A 12,427-nucleotide genomic window follows, 5' to 3' on the forward strand; every position below is an offset into this window, starting at 1 on the left:
TACTCTGTAGCCCAGCCTGGCCTTGAACTTATGACTGTCTAACTCACTCTCCTGATTCTGAGATTACAAGAGTGAGTCACCATATTTGACAGGTTCTAATTTCTGGGTAAAGAAACTAAGAATATATATATATATATTTTTGAGATAGTGCATTAAGATTATAGTCTTATGCTACAAAGCAATACAAATGGGCCAAAGAAATACCTTTATCTTAAATTAAGTCTGGCTATAAATGGTTATTATTGGCCAATTCTATAGCCCAACTCTTAGGTGACTCGAATCATAAAACACTGTTAAAAAAAAACACACATACAAGTCAAGTAATTTCCTAGTTAAAGGAAGTCAATATATTGTTCTTTAGAAAAAAAAATCTGTTAAGTGACAAACACTTAACATTATTTTGACATAGTATAGAATATTTCAGAGTTAAGGCTTCAATAGATGATTTATTTTAAGAGGCATTCTCAGGGACATTAGATTCTTAATGTCACTATGCCTATATTAGACAGAAAGAACACACTGATTCCATACCAATCTTATTGTTCAAATACTCTACTTGGTCCTTAACAGCCTCATAAGCTCCATCTGTGAGGTTATGCCTCTGGTTGGCATATGGTTGGAATCAGGCGTAAAAGTGTCTTGCTACAGACTTCCACTGTGTTCTCTTCACTGTCGAATGGAGTTTGATAGTTTAGATGCTCTCAATGTTTACAACGAGCAGGAATGTAATCAGTCAGGGAAAGGTTATATTGTTGACTCCTACACAGATTTTCTACACAGGTAAAGTTCTGTTAGGTAGCCATGTTTAAAATCAGAACAAATTCTCTAACAGTCTCCTTGGAACTGTATTTACTCTAGCAATGTCAATTTTAATATACACAAAGCTTTTTTGTTGTTGTTAAAAATATTAAAGTCAAGTCACTCCTTTGGAACAAACCACCTTCAACCTTTTTTTTTTTTTAAATTGTACAGACTTGTTCCATTTTCATGAATATCTAGACTTGGTGAGTGAAGCAACCTGATTGGCTTCCATCCAGCTGGTAGCATCTTGCAAGTGATAAAACTCCACGAAGGCGAAACCACGGCTTACACCTAGAGACAGCATTCAGATATAGACGGGATACTCGTGTTAGTCAGTTCCTTTATAACAGGTGAATCTCTCTCCCACTGCTTCAACACTGCGTGACAAAGCCAATTGGGAAGCAGCTTTACAAATGTGACTTGACTTGGGGATCTTCTTGATACTTTGCCATGGCAAGGAACAGCCACCTGAATTAAATGCCACTTGATTTGATTCCACACTTAAGTAACCATGCAACAGTCAAACAAGGAGTTCATAAATCACTACTTACCGAAGGAAAGGAAAATCCCTAAAAGCAAAGTTTTTAAAAAGTTCCTCAGATGCTAGCATCGTTTTCAAAGTCATTCATATTCCTTAGCCATGGCAAACCTTTCATTCTGAATTCATGTGTTTGAAGGCTGGGGTTTATCAGGATGTTTTTTAGGGACTGAGGTGGGAACGGGGAAGAGAACTATAACAGGCAGGAACCAAGCAAGCTCTCACCTGTTTTCCTCTTCATCAGCCTCACATCTGCAGGCTGAGGGCCTTCAAAGGACTCCATCATTTCTCGAATCTGTACAGGGTTTTACAGTTAGATTAAGCTACAGTCATAAAAAACCGTAAGAAGTAGGATCAGCAAGTTTTTCACTTATACCACCCTAAAATACATTTATCTTAAAGGCTATCGATAGTATTTTTCATAAAAATAAAGCTAACAGCCGGGCGTGGTGGCACACGCCTTTAATCCCAGCACTCCGGAGGCAGAGGAGGTGGATTTCTGAGTTCGAGGCCAGCCTGGTCTACAAAGTGGGCTATACAGAGAAACCCTGTCTCGAAAAACCAAAAAAAAAAAAAAAAAAAAAAAGAAAGCTAACAATCTAGCTATGTGCTACCTAGATACTTTCCTCCAGTCCAGTTATTTACATTATCCTACAGTTCTGATCATGACATGACTAAACCCTTAACCTCGTGGACGTGTATTCTGAAGAACACAGGATATGTCACTGTCCTCAGAAGCATATTTGACCAAGAATAAAAGAGTCAGCCAAGTTCAGGCCTCAAATCCCAATCAGGAGATGGAAACAAAGGATCAAAAGTTTGAGGCAAGCCAGGCGTGGTGATGAAAGCCTTTAATCCCAGCACTTGGAAGGCAGAGGCAGGCGGATTTCTGAGTTTGAGGCCAGCCTGGTCTACAGAGTTCCAGGACAGCCAGGGCTACACAGAGAAACCCGGTCTCGAAAAACCTAAAAAAAAAAAAAAAGTTTGAGGCATACTTGGGAGGCAGAGACAGGTGGAGCTGAGTTCAAGGCCAGCCTGATAACAAGGAGTTTCAGGATACCTAGAGCTACATAACAGCTACAAAAGAGGAGAGGAAGGACAGATAAGATAGATATAGAAATGCTGTAAATTAAAATTCCTGTGCTCTAAGCCCACTCTCTCACCCCTAATCCTTCCAATGTCATCCTTTTCTGGACTGTTGGACTGACCAATAAAAGAACATACAGATTCACTTTTTAACCCAGTTTTAGTTGTAAGTTTGGTATGGTTGATATTAGCTTGTTAATAAACAAAGGAAACAGATTTTCTCTATTATTTATTGGAAAACAAGAAAAGAAAAAAACTTATGGCTCAGTGGGCAAAGGTCATCTCCAAGACTCACACTGAAACTAAAGAACTGACTCCTGCAAGCTGTTTTCTGACCTTCACATGTGTGCTCCTGAATCAATCAATGTAACAGCAATCAATCAAGTTGACTGATAGCACATAGGACAGAAACTGTTGGGATCCTAACAAGCACATTGTCTAGGGATACTGAACCAGTTGGGAATGGCAGGAACGATAGCTATCTGCGCTTTCAAAGCCTCCAACTAATATTCTTACCTTTCTCTCCTGCCAGTAGCATCTGACCATCACCAAATAAAGCTGTCTGTGTAAGGCCTTCAGTATGTTTCCATACTGTGTATCAGCTCATAATTCCATTCACTATACCCTTTCCCCAGTTTTCTACACAACCCAAGCATTTCTATCTCTCAAAATTGAGGTCAACTACCCCCATGTAGCTCTTTTCTCATCTTTTAAAATTTCTCTTGAAAAAAGTTCCTGTGTTCTTCAGTTAAGACTTTATCTAGGCGGTGGTGGTGTACACCTTTAATCCCAGCACTTGGGAGGCAGAGGCAGGCGGGTTTATGAGTTCTAGGCCAGCCTGGTCTACAAAGTGAGTTCCAGGACAGCTAGGACTATACAGAGAAACCCTGCCTCGAAACAAACAAACAAACAAACAAACAAACAAACAAACAAACAAACAAACAAACAAGACGTTATATCCAATGTCTTATGAAGAAAGTCTAGACATGGTGGCAAATGTCTTTAACCCTAACACTTGGGAGGCAGAGGCAGGAGGATATCTTTGAGGTTAGCATGGTCAACACCACATAGATCCCCATCTCACTCCCAAACAAAAACTTCCACACAATTGGCTCCCTGAATACTCATACTCTCACCATGTCTGCTCGCGCTCTCTCTCTCTCTCTCTCTCTCTCTCTCTCTCTCTCTCTCTCTCTCTCTCTCTCTCTCTCACACACACACACACACACACACACACATACACACATACACACACACACAAATAATAAAGGTCTTGCCAAGACTGGTTTAAAACTCATGTCAAACCTCCATCGTGCTTCAGAGTCCTCAGCAGCTGAGAGTATAAGCACATGCTATCATATCCAGCAATGCCAACTTGCTTTGTATGCTATAACTATCATATGCTGACTTGGCTGTTCATGGTTTTTCAAGGGACAGTAGGTGGCTTTGTACCAAGGTGACATTGAAATAACAACTTAACTGTAAACAGCCCATCTCACATTTACTATAATAGTTACTTCCAGGTTAAACATCTGTATCTTTAGATTTAAGTTTTACTAAACATTATGACATTGATTATTTTGCTCCTGGGCAACAGATTCTGGCATTTATATCTTTTTTTTTTTAATTTTTATTTATTATATGTAAGTACACCGTAGCTGTCTTCAGACACTCCAGAAGAGAGCATCAGATTTCGTTTCAGATGGTTGTGAGCCACCATGTGGTTGCTGGGATTTGAACTCAGGACCTTTGGAAGAGCAGTCGGTTATCTTAACGGCTGAGCCATCTTACCAGCCCCATTTATATCTTTTAAAAACATTTTGGGTAGTTAAGAACACTGACTGCTATTCCGAAAGTCCTGAGCTCAACTCCCAGCAACCACATGGAGGATCACAAAGATTTGTAATGGAATTTGATGCCCTCTTCTATCATGTAGGCATACATGTAAATAGAGTGCTGATATACATAAGTAAATAGATCTTAAAAAACAAAAACATATTTTGTGGTAGTAGTGGTAAAAACATAAGCTTTTAATTCCAGTACTCAGGAGGCAGAGACAGGCAGATCTCTTGAGTTGACACCGGCCTAGGCTACAGAAGGACTTCTAGGACAACCTGGAAAAACCCTGTCATGAATGCACCCGACTCCCACCCCCACACAGGACAAAAAACATGTTTAACCTCACATTCCTTTCAGCATACTGCCCTTCAGGGATAAGAACAATGGACAATTACTTTAGACAAAAGCTGTTTTTAGAAATGCAATATTGTGTAGAGAAATGCACTGATAACTATAGCACAGGTCTACGTGAAAAGACTAACGGTGAAGGGGAAGAGTTCAGTCCCTCCTATTAGACCCTGAATCATGACACAGAAGGGACTCCAAGGGGGAGCGAATGCAATTCTCCCAAGAACAATAAATAAAAAGCAAGTACATGTGGCTAGAAAAAAGTTAACACTTGAAATACTATTAGAAATTAAGAAATGTCAGGGTGGAGGTCCAGCAGTTAAGAGCACTGACTGCTCTTCCAGAGAACCTAGGTTCAATTCTCAGCACCCACATGGCAGCCCACAACTATCTCTAACTCCAGCTCCGGGGGACTTTTGGCACCCTCAGATACACTTGCAGGTAAAACACCAATGCACATAAAATAAAAGTAAACAAATCTTTAAAGATTTATTTATTTACTTTATGTATGTGAGTATACCACAGCTGTACAGATGGTTGTGAGCCTTCATGTGTTTGTTGGGAATTGTTAGGACCTTGGCTCACTCCAGTCAACCCCGCATGCTATAAACAACTCAGCTCGCTCAGTTCCTGCTTGCTCCGGCCCAAAGTTTTATCTCATTACGGGTGGTTGTGAGCCGCCATGGTTGCTGGGATTTGAGTTCAGGACCTTTGGAAGAGCAGTCAGTGCTCTTACCCGCTGAGCCATCTCGCCAGCCTGTAAATAAATCTTTTTTTTTTTTTTTTTTTTTAAGATTTATTTATTTATAACATGTAAGTACACTGTAGCTGTCTTCACACAGCCCAGAAGAGGGCATCAGATCCCATTACAGATGGTTGTGAGCCACCATGCTGGGATTTGAACTCAGGACCTGAAGTCAGTTTTCTTACCTGCTGAGCCATCTCTCCAGCCCCACCCCCAATAAATAAATCTTAAAAAAAAGAAAGAAAGGAAGGAAGGAAGGAAGGAAGGAAGGAAGGAAGGCAGGCAGGCAGGCCAAAGAATGAAGTATCCTTTTCAACATGTTTTTCTGAGATTTCAAGTAGAAACTCTAACTGTTCAGAATAAAAAGACAGGTTACTAATACTGTTACTTTCTGGCTTTCTTTATGGTGGTGTTAGAGCTCAGTCTTTGGGCTCTAAGGGTCTTGTTATATATCCTGGACTGGCCTGAAATCAACAGTCTATCTGCCTCAGCCTCCTCAGTGTTTATATTACTAGCATACAGCACCAGGCTGGGCACTAAAAGTTAATTTTTCTTCAAAAAATTTCAAAAATCTTATGCACATAGGTATTTTGCCCCATGTATGGCTATGCACCATATCTGTGCCTCATACCTTTGAAGGTCAGAGTTACAAAAAGTTGTGAGCCATCATGTGGGGACTGGAATTGGACCCAGATCCTCAGGAAGAGCAGTCACTGTTCTCAACTGCTGAATCATCTTTCTAGTCCCTTAAATAGAGGCAGTTTATTATTAATGGGGGTAAGAGGAGGCGACTCAGGTACAAGTGGAGGACTGAGCTTGGGAAAGACCAATCCTCAAAAACAAAAGTTAATTTTTTTTGAGACAGAATATGACTTAGATGGATCCTCAGGGAGATCCTCTCTTGCTTCTACTTCTTCTTCTTCTTTTTTTTTGTTTTTTTTTTTTGGTTTTTCGAGACAGGGTTTCTCTGTGTAGCCCTGGCTGTCCTGGAACTCACTTTGTAGACCAGGCTGTCCTCGAACTCAGAAATCCGCCTGCCTTTGCCTCCTGAGTGCTGGGATTCAAGGCGTGCGCCACCACGTCCGGCTGCTTCTACTTAAGTGCTAAGATTACAGGTGTGAGGTATCATGAGCAGCTTTAAAACCTTTAAAGCATGAATTAGCTGTTCCATCTAACAGTTAATGAACAAACAAGGCTTATTATAGTCAAAACCTTTAGAAAATTCTATACTGATCTTCAAAGGTTAGATATAAATAATACTTTCCTTCAGTTCACCAAGAAAAAATCTATTCCACTAATTGACATCAGATAGTACCATGAGACAACGAGTAAGTTTGTTGTCCCTACTAGAATGTTAGAGCTGTTTGTTGCTTCTCTTACATCGCTCTCGGTGATGGTGATAGGAAGGCCACGGAGCATGATGGTCTTGCTCTCTCTCTCATCACTGATGTCATGTCTATAGTCATGTTCTCCATAGTCACCATCTGAATGATAGCCATCTTCAGACCGGTCACTGTTCCTTCTTTCACGCTCTCTCTGGTCCAAAGAAAGCAAAATTATAATTAAGGCCACTGTTTACCCTTCAATCTAGACCCTATGTGTCCCATATGTGCATCCCTGGTACCCAGAGAGTACAGAAGAGGATGCCAGATAGCTTGGAACTGGAGCTAAAGATAGTTGTAAACCACCATGTGGGTGCTAGAAACCAAATCTGGAGCCTCTGCAAGAATAGCTAACATTAACTGCTGAGCCATCTCTCTAGCTTTCAATGCAGTATTTCTTAAGTTGACATTCTCTTAGTTGTGAAGAATGGTTTAATAAGTCACTATAAAATAGTAACACAAAAATAGTGTCCTGAGCCGGGCGTGGTGGCACAGGAACGCCTCTAATCCCAGCACTCAGGAGGCAGAGGCTGGCGGATTTCTGAGTTCAAGGCCAGCCTGGTCTACAGAGTGAGTTCCAGGGCTATACAGAGAAACCCTGTCTCGAAAAAAACCAAAAAAAGTGTCCTGTTATGCAAATTACCATAGGACTGGAGAAATGGCTCAACAATAGTTAAGTGCTATTTCATGGGACCCAGGTTCAATTCCCAGTACCCACATGAACATCTTACAACTGTCTATAACTCCAGTTCCAGAGGCTCTGTACGCTCATACTGACATCCATGTACGTAAAACATCAATATAAATATTGATAAATGTAAATAAGCCTTAAAAGTGCAAAAGGTATAAAAGTATATAGGCTGGGGCTGGAGAAATGGCTCAGTGGTTAAGAGCACTGACTGCGGGCTGGTGAGATGGCTCAGTGGGTAAGAGCACCCGACTGCTCTTCCGAAGGTCTGGAGTTCAAATTCCAGCAACCACATGGTGGCTCACAACCATCTGTAATGAGATCTGATGCCCTCTTCTGGTGTGTCTGAAGACAGGTACAGTATACTTACATATAATAAATAAATAAATCAATCAATCAATAAATCTTTTTTTTTTTTTTAAAAAAAAGTATATAGGCTGTATAACTATTTCCAAACACAGATAGGAACAAGTATGCAATATTAAAAAAGAAAGTGCTAGATGATGGATGGTGGTGCAGGCCTTTAATCCCAGCACTCAGGAGGCAGAGGCAGGTGGAGCTCTGAGTTTGAGGTCAGCCTGGTCTACAGAGGGACATTCAGGACAGTCAGGGATACACAGAAAAACTCCATCTCAAAAAACCAAAATCGGGGTGGTGAGATGGCTCAGTGGGTAAGAGCACCCGACTGCTCTTCCGAAGGTCAGGAGTTCAAATCTCAGCAACCACATGGTGGCTCACAACCATCCGTAACGAGATCTGACTGGAGTGTCTGAGGACAGCTACAGTGTACTTACATATAATAAATAAATAAATAAATCTTAAAAAAACAAACAAACAAAAAATCAAACTAAATCAAACCAATAGCCCTACAAATACTGAGGACCAAGTCTATGGCCTTGCACATGCTATGCAAATGTTCTCTCCTTGAGCTATGTCCCACCCCCCACCACCTCATCTCTAAGATGTGAGCACATCACAGGAAAGAGTGCCCACATCTTTAATCCAGAACTTGGGAGGCAGAGACAGGAGTATCTGTGAGTTTCAAGTCAGCCCAGCTCTATACAGTAAGTTCCAGGACAGCAGAGGTAACATAGGAGATCCTGGCAGAGTTGACGGTCCTCCTTGCAGCCTATCTTCTATAAGGGTGCATTGGTATGCAGAGAAGCTCATGAAGTTCAAGTACTCAAAGGAGTCCATGTCACAGGACCCTTACAAAGACTTTAGCTATTGGTTGTATTAAAGGCCCACTTCGTCTCTCGAAGTTACATTCAACTTAAGTATGCTTCTGAGTGATCAGTGTAATTTTCTAGTCACCACACTTCTTTATATAATTTTTATTGACAATAGCTATTACTCACCTCTGGACTATCATAGTCCCGATAGTCATCATATCTATCACCTCTCCGATCATCGCTTGATCTTTTGTAATCTGAGTCCCGCCGCCTGCTTCTAGATTCACGCTCATCACGGTCATCCCTATCTATGATGGAACCATATCTTCCACTACGTTCTGTTCTACTCACTCTGCGAGAAAAATAATGTTCATTTAAGTACATCATGTAAGTATATAGTTTCATACAGTCAGAAAAAAAAAATCGCCTCACATATCAGTTTATAAGATACATCCAAATAGTTTAATGTATCCCTTAAAACATACCACCCATGTTTAGTTTACAAAGATATCTACTGAAAGAACATTCTTAGGCAAGTTGTGGTGATGCATGCCTGTAATCCGAGGAGGCAAAGGCAGGAGGGTGATCTCTAGAGCTTTAGACCACCCAGGTCTCAAGAAAAGGAGAGAGAAAACATACACACACACAATTTTAAGGAATTGACAGAAAGTCAGAAAATATAACTATTAGTTATTTGGATTAAAGTTTTTGAGAAGGGAACATATTCTCAAAGTTTATTCTTAGTGTTTTCTTAAGCCTATGGTTGATATATTATTCCTTTATTTCCATTTCAGATAATACTGACCAAAGACAGCAAGAAAGTAGTTACTTAAATCTCATCCAATTTCAGAGTAAATGTTTTTTTTTTCCTTTTCCTTTTTGGTTTTTCAAACAGGGTTTCTCTGTGTAGCCCTAGCTGTCCTGGAACTCACTTTGTAGACCATGTTGGTCTTGAACTCAAGAGATCTGCCTGCCTCTGCCTCATGAGTGCAGGGACCAAAGTTGAGAGCAACCACTGCCAGCATGGAAGAGTTAATCTTAACAACTTAGACTCTCAAGGGCGCCACACAAACCAGAAATGGACCAATGCTCTAGACGACCTATGTCTTCCCTCCAACCACTGCCAGTCAACCTGTTAACCAAGTGGTTCATCTGTACACAGAAGTGGATGATTACTTCAAACTGACAGGCTCAGAAAACATTTATTCCATATAACATTTTTTTTTAGCCATGGGCAAAAAGGTACATTTGCAAAAGGGTACATTTTAATTACGTACGTTATTTGGAGCAATAGTCTGTCACAGGACTACATGATATCCTATGACATAAATAAGTCTTTCTTGGATGTCAATTTTATCTATCACAAGAACTGGCCTGTCAATAATAAGATCATGTGAAGGCTATGTTAAGTCAAATGATTTGAGGTCTCCATATCCACAGTTGCTGAAACAGCCAACAGTTTTCACCTTTGTTTGTTTAATGTATCTGGACCTACTGGGGATTGATACTCATGCCTCATAAACCACTGACAGGCGAGCTGTATCCCAGTCCTAATCTGTTCTATGTTAACTAGCTTTTCCCTTTCTCGATCGTCTTGATGTAAGCCACGCTCCTAGGCTGCTCAGCTTTGAGCCTCCCAGGCCACTGTATCTATCACTAGGGAATAACAAGGATTGGCACTCACTCACTGCTTCTCAAGCAGGCTTTGAATAGCTCCTGCCCACAGCTGGAACTTTCCATGGCCTACTCCACACTGCTTTCCTTAACCTAGTTCTTAGCCTTTGGACTGCACCTCCGACAATACTTTCCCCAAGACACTTCCCTTTCTCCTCATGTGTCCAGACAGTACTTTACATTTTTTATCCTAACTGTTAACTCTCACTAGACTGAAGCTTGTGAGAACAGAATCATGAAAGTAGTCATTTGGAACACTTGAAACACAATAGACATTTAAATATTCATTTGCAAAATAAATAATTTATTACTGTTGTTGCTTTGTTTTGTTTTTGTTTTTCCTTTTTTGAGACAGGCCTTCTCTATGTAGCCCTGGCTGGCCTTGAACTCAGTGAGATTTGCCTGTCTCTGCGGGGATTAAAACCTGTAAGCTGCCATCACCACACAGGGCTGAATAAACAATTTTAAACAAATATTTCAGTCCCAACTAAGCTGTTGAGATCAAAGGCATGTCATGTATTGAAACTCACCTTTTGTCTGAACCCATCGTCTCACGGAAGAGCTAGCACACTGCTTCAAAAGGCTTAAATTTTCCCCTAGGGGTGGGAAAGAGAAAAATTGCAAATTTCAGAGATCACTTAATTCAAGAACCCTACAAACTGGGATAGAAACTGTGGCTAATACTTAACAATGACTAAAAAGAGGAAGGAAAAGGAGGCTGTCAACACTAAGTCATAATTGTGTTAAGAAGCAGGAAGATGAAGGTCACTTTAACATATTAAGATCATATATTCAATAAGAAACTCAAGAAGGGTGAAGGCTTTAGACACCTTGGACACTCCCACTACAATTACAAAGCAAAAAGCTCCTGATTTTCATAACCAAAGCAACGCTATTTATTGAGATGGACAATGATTAAAGCATTCATCCAACTGTCTTCGTTAATATAAAATTCAACACTAAAATTGTAACACGATCTCAAATTTTTCTGACAAAAACTTAGAAGCTGGAATGCTGATCTGATTGAAATTTACATATATAACACATCGCCTGATCTCAATTTATTTCAGTAAGACAAGACCAAACCTTGACTCGGCTTAATATCTGTGTATCAATAACACCTATGTCTTGGACCAGCCCTGATCGACAACAGGCCACCGAGTGACCCACAGCCTTTCCCCGGCCGATTGGCCGTAATAAAACATCACACAGCTATGATGCCTGTGATGTCCCAGAAACTATAGTTACTGCCATTTCTAGAATCTGGTCTTTTAAAGCAAGCACTTAACAAACATTCGTTGACTTAAAAAATAAGAGACATCTAGTGGGTCAAGTTCCGGGGTCGAACGGCTACGGCTGTCCCTTGTTTTCGCCCGAGATGCCCGCACCCACCTCCCAGGGAGGTTGCCCATGCCCACCTCCGCGGGGTATCGCAGCCGAGATGGCGGCGCAACTGAATCCGGCATTCAGTCCATCTTTCTTATCTTCCATCCATCCCTCCCCACACCCATTCCCAACCACCTTTCGCACAGCGAGATTCAGTTGGAGACTCAGGGCGATGATGGCTTAAGAGACTGCCAGGCGCTCCACAGCTCCGCACGACAGGGGATTCGGGACAACGTCCCAGCAAGAGACAAACAACTCCAAAGAGGCGGGTCGAGGACCGGGCTAGGGGGCAACCTATGAAAGCCAGCAGAGCCAGAGGCGAGGAGGGGCGCGGCCCTCAAGCGCTTGCTTAGTTTAGTCTCTTCAAAGACTCGGCTGAGCGGTCACCTCTGGCGGCTGACAGGCAGACTTAAGGGACAGCACCAATTGCAAAATCACTGGGGTGTAATGGACGGCAGCCGCACTCACCCCCACAGAGGGAACAAAGCAGGAGCAGTAGCGGCTCTGCGCCCCAGAACCTCCTACAAGGTTCGGCCGCTCCACAAAATGGCGTCTCCACCGACCGTCTTCTCCTACCCACAGTCCCTCGCGCGTCGACCTTCCCCCACCTCCCATCCTACCCGCCTCTCCAGAGGCGTCCAATCAGCGAGGGTGCCGGTCTGCGCGAGGGCTGCCGGGAAGTGTGGTCGCCCAGGCAGCCTGTCACTATACCCTGCGTTAATTTTTTTGCGTATTTCATCTGCTCCATGACAAAGCTGCCATTCAGCT

The 12,427-nt window shown here is 41.8% G+C and overlaps 1 protein-coding gene across 14 annotated transcripts in view; it reads right to left on the reverse strand.

Annotated features, from left to right (window-relative positions):
• Rbm5 (RNA binding motif protein 5) overlaps nucleotides 1–12,250 on the reverse strand; it is a 30,513-nt gene extending 18,263 nt beyond the window's left edge. For 2 of the 14 annotated variants that reach the window (NM_001359524.1, NM_148930.3), the window contains exons 1-6: nucleotides 12,128–12,245; nucleotides 10,804–10,869; nucleotides 8,786–8,951; nucleotides 6,738–6,893; nucleotides 1,565–1,634; nucleotides 1,019–1,092 (exon numbers count right to left, since the gene is read on the reverse strand). In NM_001359524.1, the coding sequence (NP_001346453.1) occupies nucleotides 1,019–1,092; nucleotides 1,565–1,634; nucleotides 6,738–6,893; nucleotides 8,786–8,951; nucleotides 10,804–10,820 (483 nt within the window). In that variant the 5' untranslated portion in view covers nucleotides 10,821–10,869; nucleotides 12,128–12,245. Of the gene's footprint in view, nucleotides 1–1,018; nucleotides 1,093–1,564; nucleotides 1,635–6,737; nucleotides 6,894–8,785; nucleotides 8,952–10,803; nucleotides 10,870–11,691 lie in introns of those variants that run through there. The other 12 variants (XR_001779079.2, NR_153190.1, XM_006511872.3 and 9 more) reach the window with 12 other exon arrangements.
• Between the last annotated feature and the right edge of the window lie 177 nt (nucleotides 12,251–12,427).

The sequence above is a fragment of the Mus musculus genome, chromosome 9 (assembly GCF_000001635.26).
Source record: "Mus musculus strain C57BL/6J chromosome 9, GRCm38.p6 C57BL/6J".
In the NCBI taxonomy this organism is placed as follows: domain Eukaryota; kingdom Metazoa; phylum Chordata; class Mammalia; order Rodentia; family Muridae; genus Mus; species Mus musculus.